General features: G+C 41.2%; 2 protein-coding genes across 2 annotated transcripts in view; one reads left to right on the top strand and one right to left on the bottom strand.

The window, feature by feature from the left end:
* CNN3 (calponin 3) overlaps positions 1 to 18,032 on the top strand; it is a 44,197-nt gene extending 26,165 nt beyond the window's left edge. Inside the window, exons 2-7 of the mRNA XM_084851834.1 lie at positions 8,940 to 9,061; positions 11,336 to 11,402; positions 13,003 to 13,140; positions 13,656 to 13,772; positions 14,571 to 14,717; positions 16,840 to 18,032. Coding sequence (XP_084707960.1) covers positions 8,940 to 9,061; positions 11,336 to 11,402; positions 13,003 to 13,140; positions 13,656 to 13,772; positions 14,571 to 14,717; positions 16,840 to 17,187 — 939 coding nt within the window. The 3' untranslated portion in view covers positions 17,188 to 18,032. The remainder of the gene's footprint in view (positions 1 to 8,939; positions 9,062 to 11,335; positions 11,403 to 13,002; positions 13,141 to 13,655; positions 13,773 to 14,570; positions 14,718 to 16,839) is intronic.
* A 2,413-nt stretch (positions 18,033 to 20,445) lies between these two features.
* The window catches only part of SLC44A3 (solute carrier family 44 member 3), a 62,048-nt gene continuing 56,051 nt past the window's right edge, over positions 20,446 to 26,442 (bottom strand). Inside the window, exons 13-16 of the mRNA XM_084851833.1 lie at positions 25,656 to 25,793; positions 24,489 to 24,725; positions 22,494 to 22,592; positions 20,446 to 20,894 (exon numbers count right to left, since the gene is read on the bottom strand). Coding sequence (XP_084707959.1) covers positions 20,883 to 20,894; positions 22,494 to 22,592; positions 24,489 to 24,725; positions 25,656 to 25,793 — 486 coding nt within the window. The 3' untranslated portion in view covers positions 20,446 to 20,882. The remainder of the gene's footprint in view (positions 20,895 to 22,493; positions 22,593 to 24,488; positions 24,726 to 25,655; positions 25,794 to 26,442) is intronic.

The following is a 26,442-nucleotide window of genomic DNA, read 5'->3' as shown; positions in this document are numbered from 1 at the left end:
GTATCGAAAGCTGCTGAGAGGTCCAGCAGAACCAACAGGGACACACTCCCCCTGTCTAGTTCCTGGCGTAGGTCATCCACCAAGGCGACCAAAGCTGTTTCTGTCCCATAACCGGATCTGAAGCCATATTGAAATGGATCTAGATAATCTGTCTCATCCAGGAATCTCCAGAGTTGGGAGGCCACCACGCGCTCCAATATCTTGCCCAGAAATGGAATATTGGAGACTGGCCGATAATTATCCAATATAGTGGGGTTCAGGGAGGGCTTTTTTAACAAAGGTCTCACCACCACCTCCTTCAAGCAGGCTGGAATTCTGTCATGCCTAAGGGAGGCATTAACCACTCCCCTTACCCACTCGGCCAGTCCACCTCTGGCTGCTTTTATGAGCCAGGAAGGGCAAGGATCTAGAACACACGTGGTGGCTCTCACCTCTCCAAGGATCCTGTCCACATCCTCAGGCTGTACAAATTGAAAAGTATCCAACATCACTGGACAAGCAGGGGCCAAAGTTACAACATCTGGGTCTGTAGCAACTATAGCATCCAAGTCAGAGCGGATCTGAGCGATTTTGTCTGCAAAGTGCTGAGCAAATTGTTCACAGCGGGCTGTCGAGGGGTTTAAATTATCCTCTTGAGGGCTGGAGTGTAAAAGACCCCTAACTGCTCAAAACAGCTCCGCTGGATGGCTCTTTGCAGATGCAGTAGTGGCAGAAAAAAAATATTTTCTTTGCTGCTTGTATTGCCACAGAGTAGGCCTTCAAATAGGCTCTAGCCCGTGTTTGATTGGATTCACTCCGAGTTTTCTGCCAACGTCGCTCCAGTCGTCTTCTCACTTATTTCATCACTGCCAGCTCCCTAGAAAACCAGGGTGCTGGTGCAGCTCCACTTCGTGAGAGAGGACACTCAGGAGTGATTGTGTCCACGGCCCTGGTCATTTCTCCATTCCAGAGATCAGCCAGGGCTTCGACAGAATCGCCTGCTGAGGCAACAGGAAAATCCCCAAGAGCCGTTAGGAAACCATTCGGATCCATCAGCCTCCTGGGGCGGATGATCTTAATCGGCCCTCCACCCCTGCAGAGGTTCTGAGTGCCAGCAAATCTAAACCCCACCAGGTAGTGATCTGTCCATGACAACGGAACTATAGAGAGTTCCTCCACTCTCAGATCACTATCACCCCATCCAGCACAGAAAACGAGGTCCAGAGTGTGCCCAGCAGCATGGGTGGGGCCAGATACCTTCTGGGACAGACCCATGGTTGTCATGGCAGACATGAAGTCCTGAGCCGCTCTTGACAGGGCAGCCTCAGCATGGACGTTGAAATCCCCCAGCAGCCGAGGGGTCTCCAACACCAACCCCGAGACTACCCCGGCTAGCTCAGGAAGAGAGACTGATGAGAAGTGGGGTGGACCAACAGAATCCCTATTCTGTCCCAGGCACCCACCTTCAAATACACACACTCGAACCCAGAAGACTGCGGGATAGGGCACCTGGTAAGGGGGATCAAGTCATGATAGACCACTGCCACTCCACCTCCCCACCCCAAGGTCTTGCCTGCTGCTGAACAGAGAACCCTGGAGGGCAGAGCTGAGAGAGATTAACTCCCCCAGCTTCGTCCAGCCAGGTCTCTATAATACAAACCAGGTCAGTGCACTCATCCAGGATCAAGTCCTGGATAGCAGTTGTTTTACCATTCACTGACCTGGCATTCAGCAGCAGCAGTTTCAACCCAGGGGGTCTGTTGCCAGGGCCATCCAGGTTATTTGAATTGGGGAACAGTTTAGGGACAGTCAGCACCCTATTGTTATACACTCTGCCTGTAGAGTGTGACTGTCTCTCCCCTCCATATCTCCCTCTGCCCTGTAGAACCGTAATGGCCGTTCCCTGGCTCCCAACACCTCCCCCCTTCATTGGGAAACACATATTTAATGCAGGCAGTCCAGCAGGCCACACTGAGGCAAACAGTCCCCTTCCCTCCTTTCAAGCAGGGGGACAGGCCCTCGCCCTCGTGCTCCCCCGAAGTGGCTCCCCCAAAGGGGCAACCCCCTTTGGTGTCGCCCCCTTTGGCAGTGACACCTGCCGGCGGTGGTCCCGCCCACATCTGGGCCTAGGTTTTATACCCCAGCTCCCACAGGTGTTGCAGCTGGGAGTGGGGTGGTGCTTGGCTGGACCTGGGTCTGCAAGGAGGCAGAGTAGAAGTCCCCCAGGTGGAGGTACAGCTCCAGCAAGGCAGCAGCAGCAAGAGCACCAGATCCCACCTGCCTTGCAATACTGAAGGGCTTCCTCTCCTTGCAGCAATGATGGTAAGGGATTTCGTACATCCCTACTTTCCTCCAAGGAGCCCAGGACAGCTTGCATGCTCCACCTCCACTGTTAAAACTCCTCCGCCAACAATGCCACACAAGTATCTATACTCAGCAAATGTATGCTTTACCTGGGTTAGGGGGGGCAAGGCCTGGTACAAAAATGTTCAAAGCACTTGCTACACTGGTTGACTTTGGGTCCCAGCACTGCAAGAGAAACCATTGAAATCCAGTCCTATAAGCAGGGTGGTGTGTAGTCTGAGCTTAATAATAATAATAATAATTACCCAGACAGCCCAAATTCTGTGTGAAGAATAGTTGAATAGTGCTACCTGTATAAATTATGCAGATTGAACAAGGGTTACATTTTTCTTATTTTACAGACGTTTTATTATTCTTTCTTTATTATGGTTTTGTTAGCTATAGAAAAAAGGCAATATGCCCAGCAGGTAACTGAATTCCTTCTCCCAATCACTGGAAAGCCACTGGATTTTGAGGATTCAGCAGGAATTGGCCACACTCTTTAGACTCATTCAGACCTCCTTCATGTGTACTGTGCACACATGGAAGAAGGGGGAGTGGGATTGCGCCTGCAGGCCTGGCCCCACCTGCAACATTGCACACTTTACTGCCCCTGACATTCTGATATAAAGATGCAGGATTCCCAATTGTGTGGACCACCTACACGTGTACAGCTGTATGTGTATAGGTGCTCCTTTCCAGACTTTTGGCTCTGTGCAGAAAGGCCATGGATGGGGTGTGCAAGGATGTGTAAGGGAGTAGGGACACAACAGCTTGATCCTGCTCTCCCCTCCTCCATGTGTTCACTGTATGTATAGAGCAGGTCTAAAACTGGCTTTTCAAGCATAACTTTGCAGCCATAAGGGTCAGAGACTATGGCAGATGGGATTCTCTGGAAGCTGAATTCTGTGCCAGATTCTATCTTTTTGTGCTCTTCCGTGTAATTGAGACATACACACAGCCCATAAATTGTAATGATATTTGGGAGGGTCAATTTATTTAGGAAGGCTCCCCAGTTTGAGAATCCTTGTATCTGTAGGAATGCTGGGTAGCATACAGTCACATCAGAGAATAGCAATTCTGCCTTCTTTTGGATTCATACAAATTGAGGTCCACTTGGCCTCTAATAGCATCATGTTCTGTGCTGTGAACAACACACTGTCAGAGTTATCAATTACTATGAAAGCACTGGAGATGATGGAGCATCCGAATCTGAGCTAATGAAATAACCTCTATAGAGTTTTCACAACGCATATGATTCATTTGCCTGAGTACTTCAGGTCTGCCCAAGAGACACTAACGATATTGTGAAGAAAATAAAAAAACCTTCTTGAAAAATCCTGGATTGTCTGCTTGAGTGTGTGTACAAATCCAAAGCAAACATTTTTTGGAGTTCTTGAAAGAATGCCATGTGGCTGCTCTAGGGTCATTGGAGCATAGTGATGATAGAAGCATTTCAAGACATTGAACAGTCTATTTCTTGACCTGACATGAAAATATCAGATTTCAAATGTGCAAAAAACTTGCAAAATGAAGATTGAAAAAAGTTGACTTTGCAGAAATGACAGAATTGATTACATTTCTTGGCAATGTTGGTCTGGATACAAACATTAGTCACCCTTTGTGCTCTCCATTTCGACAGCCAACTGTCTCTGAAATACCTCTTGCAGTGACATGATCTTTTAGCCATATAAGGGCCCCAACTGGAAAAGAAGTAATGAGCTCAGATTTTTAAAATATTATACAACTATATACTGTATTATTCACTCATATGAAATGATTAGACATTGGACTTTATTTTGAGCCAATTTTGGACATTACTGCATCTGTCAAAATTGCTATTGGGATTCAGTGACTATGGATGTAGTTTGGTATCAAAGGTGGGTATGGTTGGGCACCTGTTGAGGGTTCACATCCCTCGACAGCTGTTGGACATGACAGCTAAGCAGAATCTCCTCTTTCAAAGCAGCATTCCATTGAATTCCAGTTGCTAGGGCACTGGATGTAACATTGCTCTCCCCTATATATATATGTGGACAGCAGGTTATGGAGCAGCTCCTTAGAGGAGTCAAGCAGAACCTGGGCCCTGCAAGTGGAGGCTGCTCCCATCAGAAGCATGAGTTGGGCCACATGTGGAGCCCACATATGAGGAAGTTGCTGCACCGTCCTTTGCAAAGAGTGGGAGAAACCTAGTGTGGAGAAGTGCCTTGCTGTGATAGAATGTGTAAGGATGACCACAATTTGCTTCGCACAGTGGTGGTAAGGAGAGGAAGAGGAGGCATCTTCTTGGCTGCAATAAGGGTAAACACATACATAAACACATGCTGGGGAAGTGGGACTGCAATCTATATTTATAAGTGGTATGGTGGCCATGAGCCCTCTTTTACAGAGGAAAATCCTCTATTTGAAGGGCTGTCCAGTACAAGTCTGGTTTAAAGAGTAAAGCCATCTGAAGGGAGAGCTGGGCCTTGAAGTTGCCCATCATCAGCACCTGGACAGCCATCTGAGTAAGGCTCACAGGTCACCTGGTCACAGTCTTCCACATTATGGTGAGATGTACTGTATTCCTATATACATTATAATAATTATTTCTAAATTTGCATCTATACATAAATTAGCATATGCAAACCTTATTCAAATAATCATTCTTTTTGACTTCTTTTTTGGTGATGCATTTCCTCTTTTTTGGCAGTTCATGAGTGGCCACCCTAAACAGTTTGAATTGTGGATTTCCAAGCAGCAGTATTCTGAAAATCATGTGCTGCCCAATTCTCTTGAAGAAAATCTCACTGGGCCTATTCACATGTGCAGGGGGAGAGGGTGGTTAGGGTAACTACGGGGTGTGTGTGTTGCACACCCACGTGCAACATGGGTTGCACATGTTGCACAACCATGATGTGCACACCTGTCACACGACTAGGAACCTTGAGGTGCTGTGTGGTTCCATTACCCCCCCCCATAGTTATGTGGCAATCTTCCCGGCGTGGTTACTGGGCATACTATCTCCTCCATGGTGCTTATGAGCTCCTGGCAGCCACTCGACCATAGAGAAAGTCTGCAGCAGCTAGAGCATTGCCTGCAGTGGCAGACACTCTAGCTGGTGGACTCTATGTTCATGGCCTGGAAGTCCTCTGGAGCCCGTTTTAACCACTGGGGAGTCCGCCAGATGCATGGTAAGCCACCCTGGGGCCCCTTAACCCTTTTGCAGGGGGTGGTTAGTGGGGCTGGCTTACTAACCACAGGGAATGTGGTTTTCTCCTCCTCCCCCATGACACACTAAACCATCGTGGCTGGCAAAAAAAAGTCTAACCATCATAGCTTAGTGGTACATGTGAACAGGGCCTCTAAGTGCAATGGACTTTCTTCCCAGTAAGTCTGCATAGGATAGACAGTCTAACTTGCTTTAATTCATTTTTGCTATTTAAGGTGGTATTGAAACTAACAAACACATACTTGATGTTACCTCAAAATTGACTCTAAAAGTAAACACATTTTTCTTAGATGCTGTATCTTTCAGTTAAGATAATACTGTGCTATGTTTCATAGCTATACCGTACAAGCAAACAATACACCATACATTACTTTAAAATATTGGTTGAATACATAACTTACACAGTTTCTGAAAGACTTCACAAATACACGTATCTTGCTCCTTTGCTTTGTTCTTGCTATTTAATCAGGAATAGCTATTCCTGATTATAGTCCCTACTTCTCTTACAGCTCAATGTTGTGTGTACTTACTCAGTTATAAGTCCAATTGAGTTCAATAGGACTTATTCCCAGGTAAGTCTGGATAAGACTGAAGCCTTACCACAATTATTAATGCAACCTAGGATGCTTCCAGACAGATGGCTCCTAGCACTACCAACCAAAAGGCATTGTGCAGCTATTCCATCTTTCCTTCTTAATGGATTTTTGTGGTAAGAAAAAATATGGAAGAAGTGGTAGAAAATCATGGGAGAGTTACAAATAGAAGACAGCAACATCTGGACCCATCGTAAATTTTCATGTTTGAAGTAGTGAGATTACACAGTAGAAGCCTCCTCTGTAAGGATCCTTAGAATCACCACAGTGAAAACAAATGTTTATTGAAGGAGTAGGGAAAAATTACCCTTTTACTACCCATCAGCTACTCTGCTTATTAAATGCTATAAAGTATGTTAAGGAGCAACAAATCTTCAAGAGTTTAAAATGTATTTCTTAATATAACAGGCTTCCAGTGAAAAAGAATCATTTTCCGTGTGTGAAATTATTCAAACTAACAAGCCAGGATTCATGCTTGTATTTGAAGTTCCTTTGGTAGGGCATGTAATCTCATTTTCCTATTCATATTTATGCATATGTTTCAATTAGGTCTGGAACATATAATTGCAGGCAGCCAGCTGAGTAACTGCAAATGGCTCATAAGCCTGGATACCAGAAGTAACAAGTTATGAATATTGAGCTGACAACAGTTTTGCCAAAGAGTAAAAGTAACAACTGAACAATAAAGGAAGGGTATTGAAAAGTAATGGTACCATTTCCCTTTCTTTGCACTATATTGGGAGGTTCTCATTTTTTTTGTCAATGATAACTAATTCTAGCTATGTTCCCATTGGCCTTTGCTAAAGAATGTAACTTCATTACACAACATGTAAAACATAGAATTCTAAATGTTAGCTAATCTTCCATTACTCTGCTTATGTTTCTTGAATATGGGAAACCAGACTTGGTATTGTGTTTCTTGTGGACTGAAATAAGTTTGGTAAATTATTGCAATAGCTGTTGCTGTTAAGAAACAAACAAACAAACAAAAATATTACTGAGGAAGAATACTACTTATAATCTGTTCTTGTACACATTTCCAAATCAGCTTCTTTGAAGGGCCTATGACTTCTGGTCAATTCTGTGCAATGTTAAATAGGGCACTGGCAATATTTTTTCAGCTGGTATGATAGAGGCATCCCTGACTACAGTGTCCATCTCCACACTGACATTGCCCATAGTGTACATACTTTTGTCCTACTATCATCCATAGTCAGAAAGTTTTTTTTTTTTTAAGTTTTTGAAGCACTACAGAAACCTGTTTGACCAGAGGTGATGATGGCATAGAAAAAATAGTGTACACGCTACAAGCAATAGTAGATCTAACTCTGAAACAAAAAGATTGTCATCTGTCTCCAGCCTTAAACTGCATATTTCTTCAGTTCTTAAACACATCCGTGACATCCTTTCCAAAAAATATATGTATGCTGTCACTTATGAAGTACAGTGCAATCGTTTCCTTTTGCCTTTGAGTGCAGATGAGTGCAGGGGTGGGGAACCTTTTTTTCCCCTTCAGCCTGAGTGCTGCATCCCCTTGTGGCTAATCCTCCATGGGCCACATGCCATCAGTGGACAAGGTCAATACAAGAAGTCAACTGGGCTCCTCATCCACACTCACAGATCCCACAGACAGACACACATGCACACACACATAAGGCACTAGCTTACAGTAGTGTCGCTAAGCAATTTTGGATGCTAGATGTAATAATCTGATAGCCCCCTTTATATCTTAAAATGCATCTCTTCACTTCAAATGACAGGTATACTGCCCACACTGTACAGCTGCTACATTCCTGATGCTAGAGCAGTAATAATAATTTACTGCTCTAGCAAATGTCAAATACTGTCAAATATTGACAGTAATAATTATTATTACTGTCATTATTATTGACAGTAATAATAATTTATTATTACTGTCAATTTTTTTAAAGATTCCACACATGTGCAGAGTTTTACATTTTAAACTCACTTAATGTGCAATCCTATGCATGTTTAGAGAGAGAAAAAGGTCTACAATTTTCAGCATGCCCCAGCTAGCCATGCTGGCTAGGGGATTCTGGGAGTTGTAGGGCTTTTCTCACTCTAAAGGTGCATAGGATTGTGCCTTTAACTCATGTCATACTAGCGTGACTACAGGAATAAAATAGAAATTCCTTCCTGAGGAATGCTGCAAGTTGTAGGTCTTTTTCTGTCCAAACATACATAGGATTGTGTCCTTAATTGCTTTCTCTGCTGTACCTTGCACCAAACATTCTTCCTTTCCCTCTTCCTTATGTCCAGGAGATTTACATTTTACTTGGTTGATATAATGGAGAAATGGTTTTGAATTTGGGATTGGAATGTTTGAAAGTACTGTGTTTTATTTTTTTAATTGTTTACTATTGCTATAGTGTTATGGCTGTTCAGTCTAAATGTCAATTCATACATTATGGATCAGCTGTGATGTATGAATTTGGCACCGGATGCAAGTGGTCTACTAATGAGGATAGTGTGACATTTCAGGGGGGTTATGCAGAACTGTAGTGGCTGCTTCCATGAGCAGAGTATGCTTATAAGTGGAAATACCTTGTCAGGGATCATATCATTTTTTAAAATTGCTTATTTGAGGAGCTGAAAATGATCATATGTCTTTAGATAAAGCTTCTGAAATATTTAGCTATTTGATGCTATGCAAATTGATGAAACTGATGCTTGAGATAAGATGGATCCATTTTTAGATATTTTCACAAAATACCCTAATCAAATGTGAAGTTATCATTATTACAACTGGAGAAAGGACACTGTTGAATCCATGTAATTATTTTGTTTTGCAGATTGCTTTGAAATATGATCCACAGATAGAAGAAGATCTCCGCAACTGGATTGAAGAAGTTACTGGCATGAGCATTGGGGCCAACTTTCAGTTGGGTTTAAAGGATGGCATCATACTCTGCGAGTAAGCAGTATATATTTTTTTATTTTATCTTAGGCAGATTCCCTCTGTTCTAGACCAGTAGCCACAAATCTTTTCAGACCCAGGATTCATATTTAACCCTAGTACCCACTTTGACAATTTTTTGAACCAGACATATCAAATTTTCTCATCCTTTCTTTAGAGTAATCATGTGCAAAGGAGGGCAGGGCGCCAGTATTTTAAATAGTTAAATAAACGTGGTAATGTTGGAAAGTGCAGCTGTCCTTGCAACGGTGGAAAACTGCACCTATGAAAATACATTTTACACAACTCTTAAAGGTAAAGGAATACAATCCTCCTTTATATCTGGTTACTCCTTATTTTTTTCTCTCTCTGCCTTTCTCTTACTCTTCAAATAGGAAGGCAAACAAAAAAGTGGTAGTGCCACTGGCACCACCACTTCTAGACAAAAACTGGGGTGGGGTGGGGGGACATTCCACCAGAATCTTTTTCTCCCAAAGCACAGGAGTTGCAGAATAATGAAGATGCTAGCTTCACCAAGCAAAGTTGGTTGATGCTTTCTTTTTTCCTTTTAATTTTATACAATTTTCACAACACGGGGGTATCTACAGATGATAAAGAAAATACATTTAAGAACAAAAGTATAACAGTTTATTCAATCAAATCCTCTTAAAACATAGATGTACACCTGGCATTATTAAATTAGTTCTATGAAATTCAGTAAACAGTAACCAATTGACTGTGAAATTATCACATTTTTGCCAATTTTCTTTTGTAAGCTTGGCCATTGCTACAAAATCCTATTGCTGTACATTCTTTTAAGTCTGGAATTTTAGGAAACTTCCAACATTTTACATATAGTAAATTAGCAGGTAGTATCATAAGGTCATAATGCTTTTTTAAATACAGAGTTTGGGATATAAATTAAAAGGAAAATTAATTGATCCAATCTTATAGTATAAACTAGCATTTTTCAGTTATAATGTTTATCTTTCTCAAAAATATTTTTGCAATGGGGCATGTCTGCTGCATGTAACAGAGATCACCTTGACCTTTAGTACATTTCCAGCACTGAGGGTTGTAATTCTTATTTTGCTTATTGTAATAGGAGTTACATGCCGTCTTTCTAAACCAGTTTTTCCCTGTTCCTAAAGGCCAAATGTAGACGTAATGGGTGCAGCTGTGCATGTGTCTGCCCCATTCACATATAAAGGTGGGGTAGGTCTACTGTTCATACAAAAAGGAGCACATGGGGGAAAGAAGCCAACCCCCCCTTCTCCATTTTTGTGCACTGCTGCTTTAATTTTTCCAGAATCAAGCCAAGCACAGAGAAAGCTGCTCAAAGCAACAGAGTGCAGTGAGATAAGGCAGGAGTGCAGAGTGGGTTTTGCTCACCCTCACACAGTCCTTTGCCTGTAGACCCCCCATCCCTCTCCCCACTTCTGATGTATATGTGACCGGGGGAGACATGTGCATAAAATGTATGTAGTTCTCCCATCATTTCTGGTTTGGCCTAAATCAGATATACAACGTAAGTATCTTCATTTCAGATACAATGCTGGGATCCAAATAACCATTTAACTTGTTCCGCATATCTAAGGAGGCTTTTGGTTTCTGATTCTCGAACAGTAGCCCTTCATGGTACGTAGCAAACTGCTTTTGAAATTATGGAGGCTTTCAAAAGTAGTTTGTGATGTGCTATAGGATGTTGTTAAGACAAGAAGAGAGAAAAATCACTTGGCATAGGTAAAGTAGCTCTTTGGGCCAGTATTTTGTTTATAAAGTGTGGAAGAGGTTTAGACATTGTTAATATTTCTAAGAATTTTATACATTGCAGAGTAGCCACCTGTTAGAGTAGCCACCCTAAAGGCCACTTATACAATCAGAAGACTTGCATGATAAAGCTTTTCCTGGATTATCCCACTTCATGCTGCAGATAGTTGTTTGTTTTCATGGTCTCCCATGAATGCACATAGAAAAATAGGTTGTCAGCAAAAAGGCAGGGCAAAGTCTTTTTCCTGACGTACTTGTTTCTACATACAGGGAGATGTTTTCCTCCTTCAGAGGAGAGTGTTCAGATAAATAACCCAAATTCATCCTAAAGTGGTACAGTCCACTGAAACTGTTAGAGGCTGTTTATTATGCAAACTGCCCCCTAAATAAGCTGTGTGTGCAAATGAAAAATAAACAAGTTCTTCTGATCTGGGCATTAGAAGTGCTGCAAAGTGAACATTAAAATAGGTGATGGCTATGTATAAAAATAAACTAAGCCTCTTTATTTAACCATTTTCACAGGCTTATCAACAAACTTCAGCCAGGATCAGTAAAGAAAATCAATCAGTCCAAACTGAACTGGCATCAGGTAAACAAATACTGATTTCAATTATGTGTTCAAAGTTGTTTCTCTCTTTGAATGAGAGACAAAATACATGCATGAAAACTTAATGGACAGTGATTATCAGCAAGTTATCCTTTAAAGATTTATTTTTGGGCGGACGTAAATTGTTCACCAGTTAAAATATTGATGATTAAGCAAAGGACATTTATTATTATTTTTTACAATGAGGATACTATTAAAGGTACTGCACCTGGAAGCCTGTAGAGGAGATAGTAGAATAGAAGTAGAGGAGATAGACAATTATTGTAGAAATTTTGTTTAGAATTTTCTCAGGCTTGGAGAAATATCTACTTCTTTGCAGCTGCCCCTCCATTTTTCTTTCCCTTGTTAGAGCTATACACACACCCAGTTTTTCATAGCCTAAGGAATCTGATATGCTGTATTTACTTTTCAAATAAGGGGCCCCATGGAACTGCAAGAAAATAACTTGCCCCTTTCTAAATAAGTTGTTTCCCCCATTGGCTTCTAGCACTGCTAGACAGATTAAGAAATAGGGCAATGAACCATGTTACACTAATCAGGAAGGATTAAATGGATACACACCCTGCCCAATACAATGAAATTTCAAATAGGCACTAAGGCAGGAGGGGTCATGGAAGAGCTTGTGCCTTCTCGGGGAAGTTTGTCTCACATTTTGAAAACTGGATTTAAACAATTGCTGACATGTACTACTCAAGGACTGGAATAGTTTTTACATTGCATTGATCCAGTTTAGCAAATCTGAATAAAATAAAACTGCATATCATGACAGTGGCTGGGTTCAGATGCAGTTATAAGCCAGTGTTTCAGAAGATCTTGGCTTATTGCTTATGAGCAGCGTGTTTGTGCATGCTGCCCGATCACTCCCGCTTGGATCCTCCTGCAAGCAAGAGCGGCTAAAGAAACTACACACTGTGATTTGTTTATCGTGATGTTCATATCGGGAGTTCTGACTTGTCTCTCTCCAAACAAGCCAGAGTCTTATGACCCTGGCTTGTTTGAGGTTAGATAAGCAAGAGTTCCTGGTTTAAACATCACAATAAACAAACCACGGAGAGATGGTCTGTGGTTTGTTTAGCCACTCCCATTTGCAGGAGGAGTCAAGCTGGAGCAATCAGGCAGTGTGCACATGCACACTGCTCAATCCCAATAATGTCTATGATGTCCAAACCGGGCCAGTGTGTGCTAGTCATCAGAGGACCATCAGCCTCAATTCTTGTTGTGCCCTGTTGATAGATTTCATTTGAAGCTTTAAGGCAGGGAGCTCTTTCTTCAAGTGCTTAAAACCATCTTGAACCTAAGGACCTAACTATGCATTATATTCAAATATGTAACAGAAGAACTTCAACAGCCTTTTAAAAAGAAGAAAAACAGGATCAAGAGCGGGATGAGCAAGGACAGGGTTAAGCACCCTGCCCCTACCACTTCTCCACTGCAAATTACCCCCCACTCTGGCTTTTTTCTAACAAAAGGATACACCCTGGGTTATTACATACATTTCCATGTAACATTTAGTTCCATTTTAACTAAACAGAAATATTAAGAAGTCCTAAGAGTGTGATTTTCTGTATTTGTTTAATTTTAGCTGGAGAACATTGGAAATTTTATCAAAGCCATACAACAATATGGCATGAAACCACATGATATTTTTGAAGCAAATGATCTATTTGAGAATGGAAATATGACTCAGGTTCAGACATCACTAGTGGCACTAGCAGGTCTGGTAAGTCCATATTGATATGTGGAGTCTAATGCATAACAATGACCTACTTCGGTTCATGCCCGATGAATGACATAATTATTAACAATTTTATAGTACCTTTTAGTAAAGAACAGAAAATCCTTTACAGTTCTTACACCATTTGGTATCCAAAATGACCCCTCCCTTCTCTTCAACTATGGAATGTTTGTAATAGGTGTGCCATGAAATTCCATGGATTGAGTCTTTCACCCAACCAAGAACTGTCTTAGATTAAACTTGGTGAAACTCTAGACCTCTGCACAAGTGTTGTGGGATTTCATCCATGCTTTCCACTCTGTTGCAAAATTGCTAGCTCTCAAAACTCCACAATCAAGGATCTACTCACTGGTTTAAAAACAAACAGTCTTGCTACAGAATTGTTAATTCAAGGATAACCAAAAGGCGGGTAATAGAAAAGCTGGATATATTTATGCTACAGTATTCTAGTGGTGAATAGTACACTAGAAACACTTAGTGCCATTTTATTCTTTATCTAGGCAAAAACCAAAGGCTTTCATACTACAATTGATATTGGTGTTAAATATGCAGAAAAACAAGCAAGAAGTTTTGATGCAGGAAAGCTCAAGGCTGGACAAAGTGTGATTGGTTTGCAGGTAAGCAGAAAAGGTAAAGTTCACTAAATCAGTATTCAGGGAAAGCTTTTAAGATATAATGGACAACTGTTTATGCTTATTAAAATGAGGGTGCATTCCTATCGGGATGCCCGTCAGCCTCCGAACTCAGAGGCCAATGGGCATCCCATGCAGACTGGGAGGAGCATGAAGGTGATCTTTGCTAGATGGGTTTTCTTGCCCATTTAGCTGTGGCTCTGCAGAGTGGGAGGGAAGAAGGCTGGGGAGGCCAGAGGATTCTTCGTAAGCCAGCCTCCCTAGTTCCTCTCCTCCTCACTCACAGAACCGCCTCCTTTCCCTCCACTCTGAGGTTGCATTTGTGACCTTGGAGAGGCAGCCGGCACAGTTCTTTCTGCACTGGCTGAAGGGCGGAGGGAGCTTTCATCCAGGCAAAAGATGGAGTGGGGTTCTGTGAGTTCAAATCCATGGCAACAGGCACAAGATAAGTAGTTACTGAACTCCTTTATATGTGCGCACAAGGAAAAAGATGAGGGGCCATAGCAGAATGCTGTTTGATCCGTCATAGGCCTGGTTTACAGGTTAACATGATGTTCACCCCCCACCCCTGCAAGCACACACCCTGCAGTAGATGGAGTCCCTGTTGCAAGCTATCCTAGTCACATGGAGCAGCTGCTGCTCAGACACTATTCAGTCTGCCATGTGATGAATGTAACTTTTAGACCAGCCCGAAGTATAGTATATTGTTCTTATTAATTAACATTGTTCAGTTTTGAGTAATTTGCTCTAAGTAAAACATTCCCAAACCTTTTGTATTTGTAGATGGGAACCAACAAATGTGCCAGCCAGGCAGGCATGACTGCCTATGGGACTAGGAGACACCTCTATGATCCAAAGATGCAAACTGATAAACCCTTTGACCAGACAACAATTAGCCTGCAGATGGGTACTAATAAAGGGGCCAGTCAGGTAAGCAAGTTATTCTGTCATGTTAAAGATTCTAGATTCTGCTATCCTATTTAATGCTGTTTCAGACTTTGCTGGGTGAACAAAATGTTACAAGGTTGTTAAGTCCAAATCCATGTTTAGCTTTGGGGTGGGTTCACACGTCACGTTAACCCATGGTGGGTGACTAGCCACACAGGGTGGGTTGTTTTGTGAACAACCTACCCTGAGTGGTTGGCGCGCCCAACACACAAACAGGCAAACAACCCACCGTGGGGGGCTGTTTGCCCAGTGGTCTTCTCCCTCACCCTCAGTCCTCCACCCCTCATCCCAGGGGACCTGGTGGCAGACCCGTCTTGCCTGCTGCCAAGTCCCCCTCCCTAGCTCCACTTGTAATCAGGATCGGGTCCCTCTAAAAAAAATCTCGATCCAGTTTTTGTGCAAAAATGGAGCCAGGAAACTTTTCCCGCACTTTCCCTTAACCTGTGAATGTATGCAAATAGGTTCTTTTGAATTTTGTTTTCCTTCGATTTCCTGCTGCTCTGCTGGTGTGCAGCAGCGGGAAACCAAAAGATCTTGGCTTCCCTCCACTTGCACCCTGCATGTTGCCCAAACATGCAAGGTTGCAAGCAGGGAGAGACAGTATCCAGCCCCGCGATCACTGGCTCTGCTTTGTTGCTGTCAGCTGTCAAAAGTGACAGCTGTCAAAAGCAAGGCAGAGACAGCGATCTCTATGGGGTGATGAGAAAGCACCCCAGTTCTACTGAAGACGCAGGGTGCCCAGCATGGGGAGGGGTGAGAGTCCCGGGAAGAGGGCTGAAGGGGTGTGTGTGACAGCTTTTCATGATGCCATTTGGGCACCATTGGAGGGGCTATCACTGGATAGGGGAAAGGGATATGGGTAGCAGCTTGGCCGTGTTCGCGAATGGTGATTGCCGCCCCGCTGGGCAAGAACAGCAGGGGTTGCTACTGCTCTTCCCAAGCGGCTCCATGCCCAATGCCCTTTACCCATGATAGGCTGGTAGACGACAAACAACTCACCCTGAGAAGCACAGTCAGGGTTCATACACCATGCTATCCAATGATGGTTTGTTCAGGAAAACAAACCATTGTTGGTTGGCGTGTCATGCATACCTAGTCTTTCAGTTGGATCTCAGGGAAGAGCAGAGCACTCTGAAAACTTGTATCTTCCTAGTGTGTGTTTTACATGGAATAACCAAGGGGACTAGAGCAACAGAGTTTGATCAAATCTTTTAATCACTGTTTTAATCACCAGGACAAGGAAATTAAGATTGCTTTTAATCAGGGGTCAAATCCTTTTTGTCAGCCTCCCCTAGACCCTCATCTCACTCACACAAGGGGACCCGCCGGTTTCAGTGCCACTGCTTGAAGCTGCCCCTAGTGCAGCCTTTCCCCACGTGCTGCCCTCCAGAAGTTCTGGACTACAACTCCCATCAGCATGACCAATGGTGAGGGATGGTGGGAGTTGTAATCCAAAACATCTGGTGAGCACCAGCTTTGAAAAGGCTTCCCTAGTACCTTCACACAGCAGCAACCAACCTTTCCTGAGGGAAGGGACAGTGAAGAGAGAAGCTGGTTGGGCTCCAGTCCTAGAAGGTGCTCTGAACACATTCCTGTACTGGTGCCCAACATCCCATCCCCAGCCAGCCTTTCCTGAGGGGTCAGCAGAGAGTGTTTCATTGGGTGCTACTACTGGAAGGTGCTCTGAGCAAGCGCTAGGGTGATCTTTGCCCACCTCTGTGCAGGTTCAAAATTGGGAGCTGTTTGCCTGCTCATCATGCTCACTAGAATGTGGCGCCACACTCATCATGGTGAGCAGAATTGTTGAAGCCTGTTTTAATCTTTGCAAGTACAAAATGATAGAGATCCTCAATACACACCCACGGCATCTTCCCCATAGTATGATTCACTGCATTCACATTTCTGCAAAGGGATGGGAAGTATATCTCATCAGAGTCTTGCTTGTTGAATCTCACTTCGACTACTTTCACACTGTGCAGCTTAGTGTCTGGCAAATTTTAATTCACATGTATCCTCCTGCCACCATTCATTGTTAGTAATTATTTAAAATCCCTGAAACTGGTTATTTTGTTCAAACTGTCTTGAAAGAAACATTTGTTTTTAGGCGGGAATGCTTGCACCAGGGACGAGAAGAGACATTTATGACCAGAAGCTCACATTACAACCCATGGACAACACTACTATTTCACTACAAATGGGCACCAACAAAGTGGCTTCCCAGAAGGGGATGAGTGTGTATGGGCTTGGACGGCAAGTGTACGACCCTAAGTATTGTGCTGCACCAACAGAACCTGTCATTCATAATGGGAGCCAAGGAACAGGAACTAATGGGTCAGAAATCAGTGATAGTGATTATCAGGCAGAATATCCAGATGAATACCACGGCGAATACCAGGATGAATATCAGAGAGATTACCACGGTCAGTACAGTGACCAAGGCATTGATTATTAGATTTGCCTCAAAAGCTCAGTATTAGTTTATTATTTTATTCATTAAAAACGAAACTAGCCTTGTGGAATTGTTATCCGTCTTCTTTACACATTATGCTTCATGTACCTAAGGAAATATTGCCTTACATAACATTCCTTTTTCCTTTCTCTGCCCTGTCCCTCTCTAGTTGCCTTTAGTGCTGTAACAGTTGCAGTCTACAGCATAACCAATAACTGCATATGAAGTAAAAAGGAATACTGTGAAAGGGGAGTTCTCTTATACAGCCAAGTCTTTTAATAAAAAAAACTATGCATTTTTTACAATCATGTTCTGAAGTAGGCATCTTACATACCATACCAAGCCTTTCCTTTTCTTTTTTTAAAAACTTAAAAAATTTACAGCTCCATTCTGTGGAAAACTGTAAAAGACTTTTGTGAGTAATATTAATTGTGGACTATGCCACCAAAATGGAGGTTGGGGCTTATTACTTAAAAGATTGTTTTGTTTGTTTCATAAGTACTTGCTTGCTAACCTCTAAAGTCACAGTAGACATAATAAATGTACATTTGTGATTGTGTGTGTTCAATTCCAATGTCAAAATTGACCAAACTTATTGAAAGAGCTGTCTTTCTTAAAAGGGAGCTTGTGTAAAGTTCTGAGCCCACAGAAGTTTCCATGTTTTGATGGTGCGTTGACTTTTATTTTCTGTGCCATAATGTATCCATGTAGAATTGCCTTTTCTTTGAATTGTATTTATTGCCACATTTCTCATCATAAACTGATCTTGTTGTATTTTTTATAAATAAATGTTGTTTTCTTGAAGGCATGCAATAACTTGTGTTATTAAATACAAATGACAGTTGCAGAAACTATTTTCTAGGTATTCTAGCAAACATGTCAAAGTATTAGCTGTCTGATAGTAAAAGGTGAAGATTGCCACCCTAGGACATTGAAACAAGATCAAAAACTAGGCAAGTTAACTTACATCCCAACAGTATACATGTAATCTCATAAGTAGCTACTGCTGGGTTCAGTAGAACTTGCTTCCTAGCAAGTATTTTTGGGATTGCAGCCAACGCCTGATGATGAAGTGAAATACTAGTTTCACAGCTGATTAGGAGACAAGTTGCCTGTCAGAAAATACTAGCTTCACTCTTCATTAGCCTACAAAGGTGAGTACAATTACATTAGCAAGGAAATAATGGGATGGATCCAGAGTACTGGTAGCAAAGTGCTTGTGCTAGAGGGAGAATGGAGGTGGTCTTTGCGATTCTTCCTTTCCCCTGCAGCCCTATGCCTCCTGAAAAGCTCCTTCGGAGGGCTGAGGACGCCCCAGCAGAGTATGCAAAATGATGCAGGGCAAACGGGGAATTGACAAAGATTGCCTCCCTGCCCCCTTCTAGTCAGAATTCAGTTGTGCATTTTTCAGTGTGAATAGGAATGTAGCATGCTGACTTTAAGGAACTGTCAAATCTTTTGTAGTGGGTTATGTGCAATAGTGGTTCACCTTTAGTTAGAATAAGGTAGCTAGCTGATGGCATGCAACAATGATGAATACATAACTAATCCATGAAGTAGTACAGATAAAAACGCAGAATTTCTGCAGTCTGAGAGGCTATTTTCTCCCAAGTTATAAATATCACTCACCACCAAAGATGGTGGGAATTACTACCTTGGGATTTCTGAGATCCAATCGCCAATCTTTGAACTCAACCACATTAATAGTATACAAATGTACTGGGTTCTTATTGTGGTTTTTCATTTATGTTATTGATTCGATTTTGAAACTAGCCATCCTGAACTCTTCTATGGAATATCCGTCTTTGCAGGTTTTCAAAGACAAGCTGGAAATAAGGATGGTTTAAACATATACTGCCTTCGATAATTATCTTCAGACTTTATTATGACTGGATCTCTTCTCCCTTGTCAAATCCCTTAGGAATTCATAAGGTGCCTTCAATATCTACACTGAACAGGATTTCACCTATGCCTTGCTTTTTCATTTCAATATTTTCTGTTGCTTTAGCAAATCACTTACAACTATTCCCTTGTTTAGCTTATCCAAAATGTATTCCTTGCTTTTCAACATAATAGTTGGCTAGAGATAGGAAATAGTAATGCTCTAATGTTGATTCTACTTTGCTGCTTACCAGTTTTAACAGTGAAACCTTTTTAACAAACCAGAATCGAGTGAAAGGAATAATTTACATGCACAGTTTGGCTTATGTTTTCCACTTTTCTGTATTATACCCAGAAAACTCAAAGGAGATTTAAAATGAAAGGAAAATATGGTGCCATGGAAGATTGTATTGCTTAGAAAAGGGGGGGGGGAGCTCTGTTGTTTAAGAGAGCAGCTGCCCTATGCACATGTATAAAGGGTTTCACTGGGTTGTGGCCAATGTTGTGTATATCACACAATATTGTATATTAGTATTTTAGGGTGCAAACTTATTGTGATAGTCGGCTGCCTCTGAAGTCGGAGGCGGCCGACTATCCTATGCAGGGTGGGTTGAACATGGACAGGATTCTCTCCTCCACACTCTGTCCTGCTTTTGTGGCTAGACAGCCAATTTTGGCTGTCTCACTGGAGAACTTCAGGGAGGGGGAGGGGAGGCTGCGCAGCACGTAAGAAGCTTCCTCACAAAGCTTCCATGGTCTCCTCTTCTTCCCACTCCCGGGAACACTCCCTTTTCACCCTCTCTGTGCTCCATTTACAACCACAGAGATGGCGGAGGCACGGAAAGAACCATGCCGACTACGGGGAAGGGGTGGGGAGTGCGGTTTCCTGGGTCTGAGCTTGGAGTGCTGTCTACAAGCTCAAAGCCAGTAAACCAAAAAATCCTATAGCCCTCTACAAAGTGTCTAGTGGCCATCGGATTGCTCTCTTAATTGTAATAGTAGAGGGTAAGACTGTTTTAATGCACACAGAGAAAAGGTATTTCTTATGGCAATATACTCCAGTACATCACATACCTAGTTCAGTTGCTCCTGAACAGCACCTATAAAAATGTCTAGTACAGAGGCTTTGCTCCCATAAATACTACCAAAGGAAAAGGAAAGCATAGAGCACATATTTCCAAACTTTTGGTCTTCATTATTAAAGATTTACCTTCCTGAGTGATCAGTGATTCTCCTTTGGAAGATGCAATTGCCTGAAAAAGCATCTTCAAGACTTCTACAGATTTGTTAGTTTAGGAAATGCATTAATTTTTCCACAAAGAAGTGCAATTAAATGAACCATCGTATGTATGAACAATGACTACTCCGGAATCCTAGTTACTCAATTCCACAATGTATTCCTTACCGCATGGGTCCCTCTCCAGCGCTGCTTCTTAATCTAACATATGATTATTCACATTTTTAGATATTATCAAGGCCACTGATATTAAATGAGGCTCCATTGTAGATATAGTGGTTGCTGAGTCACCTCCATAGTTTTTCTTATGGGGGTCTTACACAAAAAAGACAGCTTTTTATTATGTCAAAATACAGCTACAAAACTTACAGGAGAGTTGATTATTAATACAATTTTATTAAAACACCTTAAATACTATTTTAATAAAACCATGTGTACTGAAGACTTCATTTCAGAATGACAGTGGGTTTAATAATCTCTTCTAGTGCAAAAAATACAAACCAATTCAAGAGATAATTTCTTTCAAAGCATTGGTAACCTTCACTTTATTTTGTCTTTGCTGTTTTGCTGTAGAGCCATCTCAGGTTCTGGTCTATAATCAGGAAAAATAATGCAGTTAATTAGTCATAATAGTAACACAAGGTCTGTAAAGTAACTCAAAGCATATGAAGTGATACAAAAAAGCAGTAACATTTTTGTGCATTCTACTACTGTGTGATTTTTTTTCTTTTTTGGCAAAAATGCGCAAAGAGATTCACATAATGAATAAACCAAGCATAGCCATTCATAAACATAATAAACTTAAAACCACACATGCCAGATTGCCAGGCCAAGGTATTACTTACATATACCAGAAAGTTATGAAAAACCATGCAAAGACGTGTGCCACAATTTGCAACATGAACAAAAATCCAGAAATACGACCACTACGTGCAGGTTTTCTTTTCTGGCACGAACTATTTTTTGGCAGAAAAAATATAGCTGCTACTGTAAAACCTCTCATAGAAAAACTACTTTGGGAAGCACCCAATACCTTTTTTTTTGCTCAAATGCCAATTATACTACAGAGACACTATTTATAATATTCTATTATCCATCATTTAAAGCAGATGCTACGATAAAATTATATATTTCAGCTGGGCTCTACCTTTATGACAATCATGTAAAAGTAAGGGGACAACAAAAAGGGCAGTTGTCATAAACATGCTGATTTCGCATCACTGGTCAGTGCTGCTTTTGTTGTTTTTAACACTTGATCATGACAATAGTGGGTGGAAAGGAGAATATCCCCCTTTTTGATCCCAAATAACTAAAGTATAGCTGAAGACGAGCACATTTTTATGGAATCATGTGAGAAGATTGAACAACAGGATGTGCATGTCCAAAACTGGAAGAACACGTTAGAATATAGTCCTGAAAATTCGTGCTTTTTTTGTTCTCGTGTATCCACTACACCTTTCAAACAGGAAGGTGAAGCCAGAGAATGTTCTGCTTTACACCAGATTTATACAAACAAAATGTCCCTTTCTCCCCAATGGAAATTGTTTGCCTTCAAAAACATCCTGGCATTCCTGCCTCAAAATTGACAGCTAGTATGACAAGCATATAGAGCAAGGAACTGTCTGAACTTGGGGTTGCCAGATACAAAGGAAGGACAGGACTCCTTACTCTTAAGAGTTGTATAGAAGAGAAAATTTCAGCAGGTACAGCTTTTACTCCTACATAAGAAGCTGAATCTGCCAACATTCTCTCTTCTGAATAACTATGAATGTTTTTAGAGTGCTGGCCTTCCTCTATATCTGGGCACCCAATCAGACTCTAACACTCTGCTATTTTGGGGAACCATACTGACCTTAATTTGTCCCGCACTTGGATTAGAAGCCAGTAATCAATGGCAGGAGTTTAGACATAAACCTTGTAGGTAGTAACAATGACTCAGTTCCTCTGAGAATGCACAAAGTGCTTTTGCTATGACAGATTCTCACCACTGATTAGCAAAACCAGCATGCACTGATGTAGAACTGGGTAGTATGAGAAGGGCTACCAGAGCATGATGGCCAAATAGGTTTCAGCCCCAACATCTCTCCAGAAATTAAGTATGAGAAATGTGAAATATAAAAATACACACTTGAAATGCAAAAAGCAAGACACCATGTTATTTGCTGTCTACAGTGTGACCTTTATTTCTTACCATAGGCTGGAGTTCTGTGCCATATTCATTATTATAAAGGGTTTTTTTATTTCTGTGTTTGATCTCCTCTGCAAGTTTGCTGCTCTGATACACAAAATTCTACAATGAATGATAAAAATGATTAATTATGTATAATATTTGAGCAATCAATTATAGATTAGGATTGATAATCCACTGGGGGGATTTGAGCCAAAAAAAGATTTGTTTTCAGAGATGATGCAGGTAAACTATCTGCTCTTAAGAGAACAATAAAAACAGTACTGCTGCTTTGTTGGGACTCAAAAAACAATGATGCATGATATGCTCTTTTGGGGCCGACTTCAAGTTAACACAGCTTTCCATTCAAAAGCTTGCATGCTCTCACACAAACAGATGTTGGATATATTTAAAATATATAATTAAAAGTTCAGTTCTAAGCACAATTATTAGGAAGGCCTATTAAACTTCATGGGATCTAGTTCACGTAAACATATAGATTGGACTGGAAGGCTTGCAGTCCTAAGCATACTTAGCAGGAAGTCCCGCTAAACTAAGTAGGACTTCCTTCCAATTACATCTGTTTAGGATTAATGCTGTTAGTTTGTACACCTTGACAGAAATAACTGCTCATAAAATCATATTAAATGTATAGTTTGCAAATGGGCAGTGTTGGACACCAGCAGTAAATACACTTTCATGGGGAAGAGTTTATAAAAATGTGATTAAAACTACATTTAGTGTGCATCCTATCCAGATAGTCAGCAGTCTTCGAACTCGGAGGCTGACAAGTACCCAATACAGGGTGGGAGAAGAGGAGTGGCTCTGCGCTCCAGCCGCTATGCATTTCTGCAGCAGCAGCACCCCGAAGGGGGAGGGAAGGAGGCTGGGGCAGCCATAGGAAATGGCATAAGGCAGCCGCCCCAGTCACCCCCTTCCAGTCTCCTCACTGTGTTTTCCGAGCACAGAAGGGTAGCCAGCACAGTTCTCTGCACACCATCTATGAGGGAGGAGTGGGCAGGGGGCAGGGAGACAGGAAACAGAACTACCCTATAGCCCCCCAGACACTGCCTGGTGGGAACAGGATTGCTTTCTTAGTCTACTAGCAATATATTAAATGCTTATGTGAAAGATGATCCAGTTAACAGAAAAATTATGGACTAAATATTAATTCAGTTATTTGCTGGATGTAATTCAAAGGGAACTGCATAAACTATTAGGAAGAACTATTTACAGTGCAATCCTGTACATGCCTACTCGGATATAACTCCCATAGAGTTCGATGCAGCTTACTTCCAGATAAGTGGATATAGGATTTCAGCCTTAAAGGATTCTGAGACAGGGTGCAAACGATCATGGGAACGGAGGGAGTCAAGCATCTAAGACCCACTTTCCTGAAAGCCTTCCTTAAGGTTTACCATTTCCCCATGAGTGATCAATAATTACTTGGGGAGATAAGAAGTTGCAAGAATCTAGAAACCAGAGCCATTATCAGAAGCAGGAATGAGCTTCACAACACTCTGGCCACCATGGTCAATGGAGTCACTTAGAGTACAATCCCAGGCATGTTTAGACAGAAAAAAATGGCTGGCTGGGGTTTGCTGGGAGTTGTAGGACTTTTTTCTGTCTAAACAGGCCTAGGAACCTAGGCCCTTAGGTTCATAAAAGCTTAAACAGGGCACTGCAACTCATACTAACACACTAGTTTTCTAACTACGTCACACCATTCCAGGTATGGATCAAAGGAGATTAATCTGTAGCATATACACAGTATGAAATATCCTGGCTGCTAAATTCCTGTCTTGAATGAATACTCTTCTGTCACATGGTGATTTTAAAAAAGAGAGATGAAAATGGCATTTAATATAATTAAATATATTAATTATATAATTTGGCACCTGGTTGGCCACTGTGGGAAGCATGATGCAGGACTAGATGGATCTTTGGCCTAATCCAGCAGAGCTATGTTCTTAATTTCTTCAGGATTCAACCTCATATTTTGCCTTTGTGACTGCTTACCATTAATTCTTGGTCCATGAAGTATGGCTTCTCTGGTGATCCATCATTTGTTTCTATGTCAACAGCAAAGCAAAGGAATAGAACATCCACTATTGTTTGAAATACTGATAAAAAGCTGTGACCAACGAGATAAGCCAAAAAAGTAACCAGCAGCAGTGGAACTACCCAAACATGTAGTTCATGGTGGTAGTTAAATGCCATCAAGCCTCCAAAAACTGTGAAACATACCACAAACACCTGTATGAAAATAAAAGCAGACACTACATTTCTGAAGAAGCCATTGTTGCAGACCTCACTCACCAAAGGTAAACAAAATATGTAAATACACTTAGTATTTCAAGAGTATTACTTTCAAAAGATTGTACAGAAAGGCTGATTTAAACCCTTTTCTCTGTTCATAACACGATAGCCCAAAATTAACAGTCATAACACGATAGCCCATGTTGATGACTTGCCTTCGTTCATCTTTTTATTTCCTTGCTATTCCTATCTGTATATTTCTTAAATTAGATATTTTGAGGAAAATATCATCACTTTCTAATGCTTGGCAATGTCATAGTTTGGCACTACATGAACAAACCTCAGGCTTGTGTGCAGTCTCCTCCCTTTCTCCCTTCCCTTGTGTGGTCTGATTCCCTCCTCCTGATTTTGTGAAAATCCATAACTTGCCATTACATCAGAACCAGACGTACTATGGTGTACAGAAACTATGGTCTCCCTATAAACCAGAATTGGAAGCCACAATCAAACCACAGCTTGCACAAACCATATTTTCCCCAGTTCAGCTGCAAAAGCAAACTATGGTATGATGCAAAAGAGAAAAACGAGGATGGTATAAGGGCAAGTGAAGGAGAAAACCACGATTTGACATTATGACCAAACCAGCCAAAACAGTATTTCCTTATTTCCTCAAAGGCAAGTCTCAATCTTGCCTATTTTTCTAAGCATCACTCATGAATATTACAGTTTACTTCTATATATTTTATTGACTTGTGATGTTTGAAATAAGGGAAAATACTGATTTCTATGAGAGGAAAATTTAGCCTTGAGTGTTTTGAATCCATTGTCGTACAATATATTGAAAAGCTTGAATTTTCAGTTGGTAATCAATGAGATAATGTTAAATTTTCAAAAAGTTAAACAAATAAAATCACAACAGGGTTTTACCTTTCCTAGAAAGATGATAAAGTCACTGAAGCAGTTGATTGCCATGGTGTTCACTGAATTCTTTGATAAAATAAGGCCAGCATCTTCTGCCGCAGTACAAAAATTTGTCCCATTTATGACTGTTGCTGTATATGCATTCTGTAATGAGAATGTAAATTAGATTGGGTGGGGGTTAAAGGAAAGGACAGGATGAAAAGTGGGAGGTAGAAATCTTAATCCAAATTTTAACTTGGCCCAATTTATTTTTAAGTCTGTTCTGACAAGTATCTATATTCCATTATTCTATGAAAAAGAAATACCTTTCAAAACCTATATAACTATCTTCTTAGCTGGAATGGTTTCCTTCAGTTAAGCTTCTTACCATAAGGACCAATATGAAACTAAAACACATCTTCTCCATTTTTATTTAAAGCTCTGAATATCAATCTTCTGCATTTCTCAAAGATTGAGTTACTGAGTTAGAAACTGAATATATAAATGAAAGGAATGTGTGAAACAGTATAGTTGTTTTTTCCCCAGCAGCCTGAAACTACTTGTATCTTGCTTAGAGAACTAGAAAATGAAATATATAATTCTTGGCACTATTATTAAAAGTTATATCATAATGGCAGGCTTAGTAAGTTTAGCAGTTTGCAAAAGTTATTCGGAAAAAAGAATTCGTATACCGTCAATGTTTATTTGAGGATTAGAATACATTTTGGTTACTTTGTTTTGTGACTGAAAAAGTCCTCAGCATCTCCTGAAGTGTATCATTCAAACTGGTTTAAGATTTATGTCCTAAATTTCT

This window comes from Heloderma suspectum, chromosome 4 (genome assembly GCF_057233095.1).
Source record: "Heloderma suspectum isolate Gila_16-S chromosome 4, 16-S_ref, whole genome shotgun sequence".
In the NCBI taxonomy this organism is placed as follows: Eukaryota; Metazoa; Chordata; class Lepidosauria; order Squamata; family Helodermatidae; genus Heloderma; species Heloderma suspectum.
The sequence above is the reverse complement of the archived record's forward strand: the minus strand, read 5'-3'. Positions and strand labels throughout refer to the sequence as shown.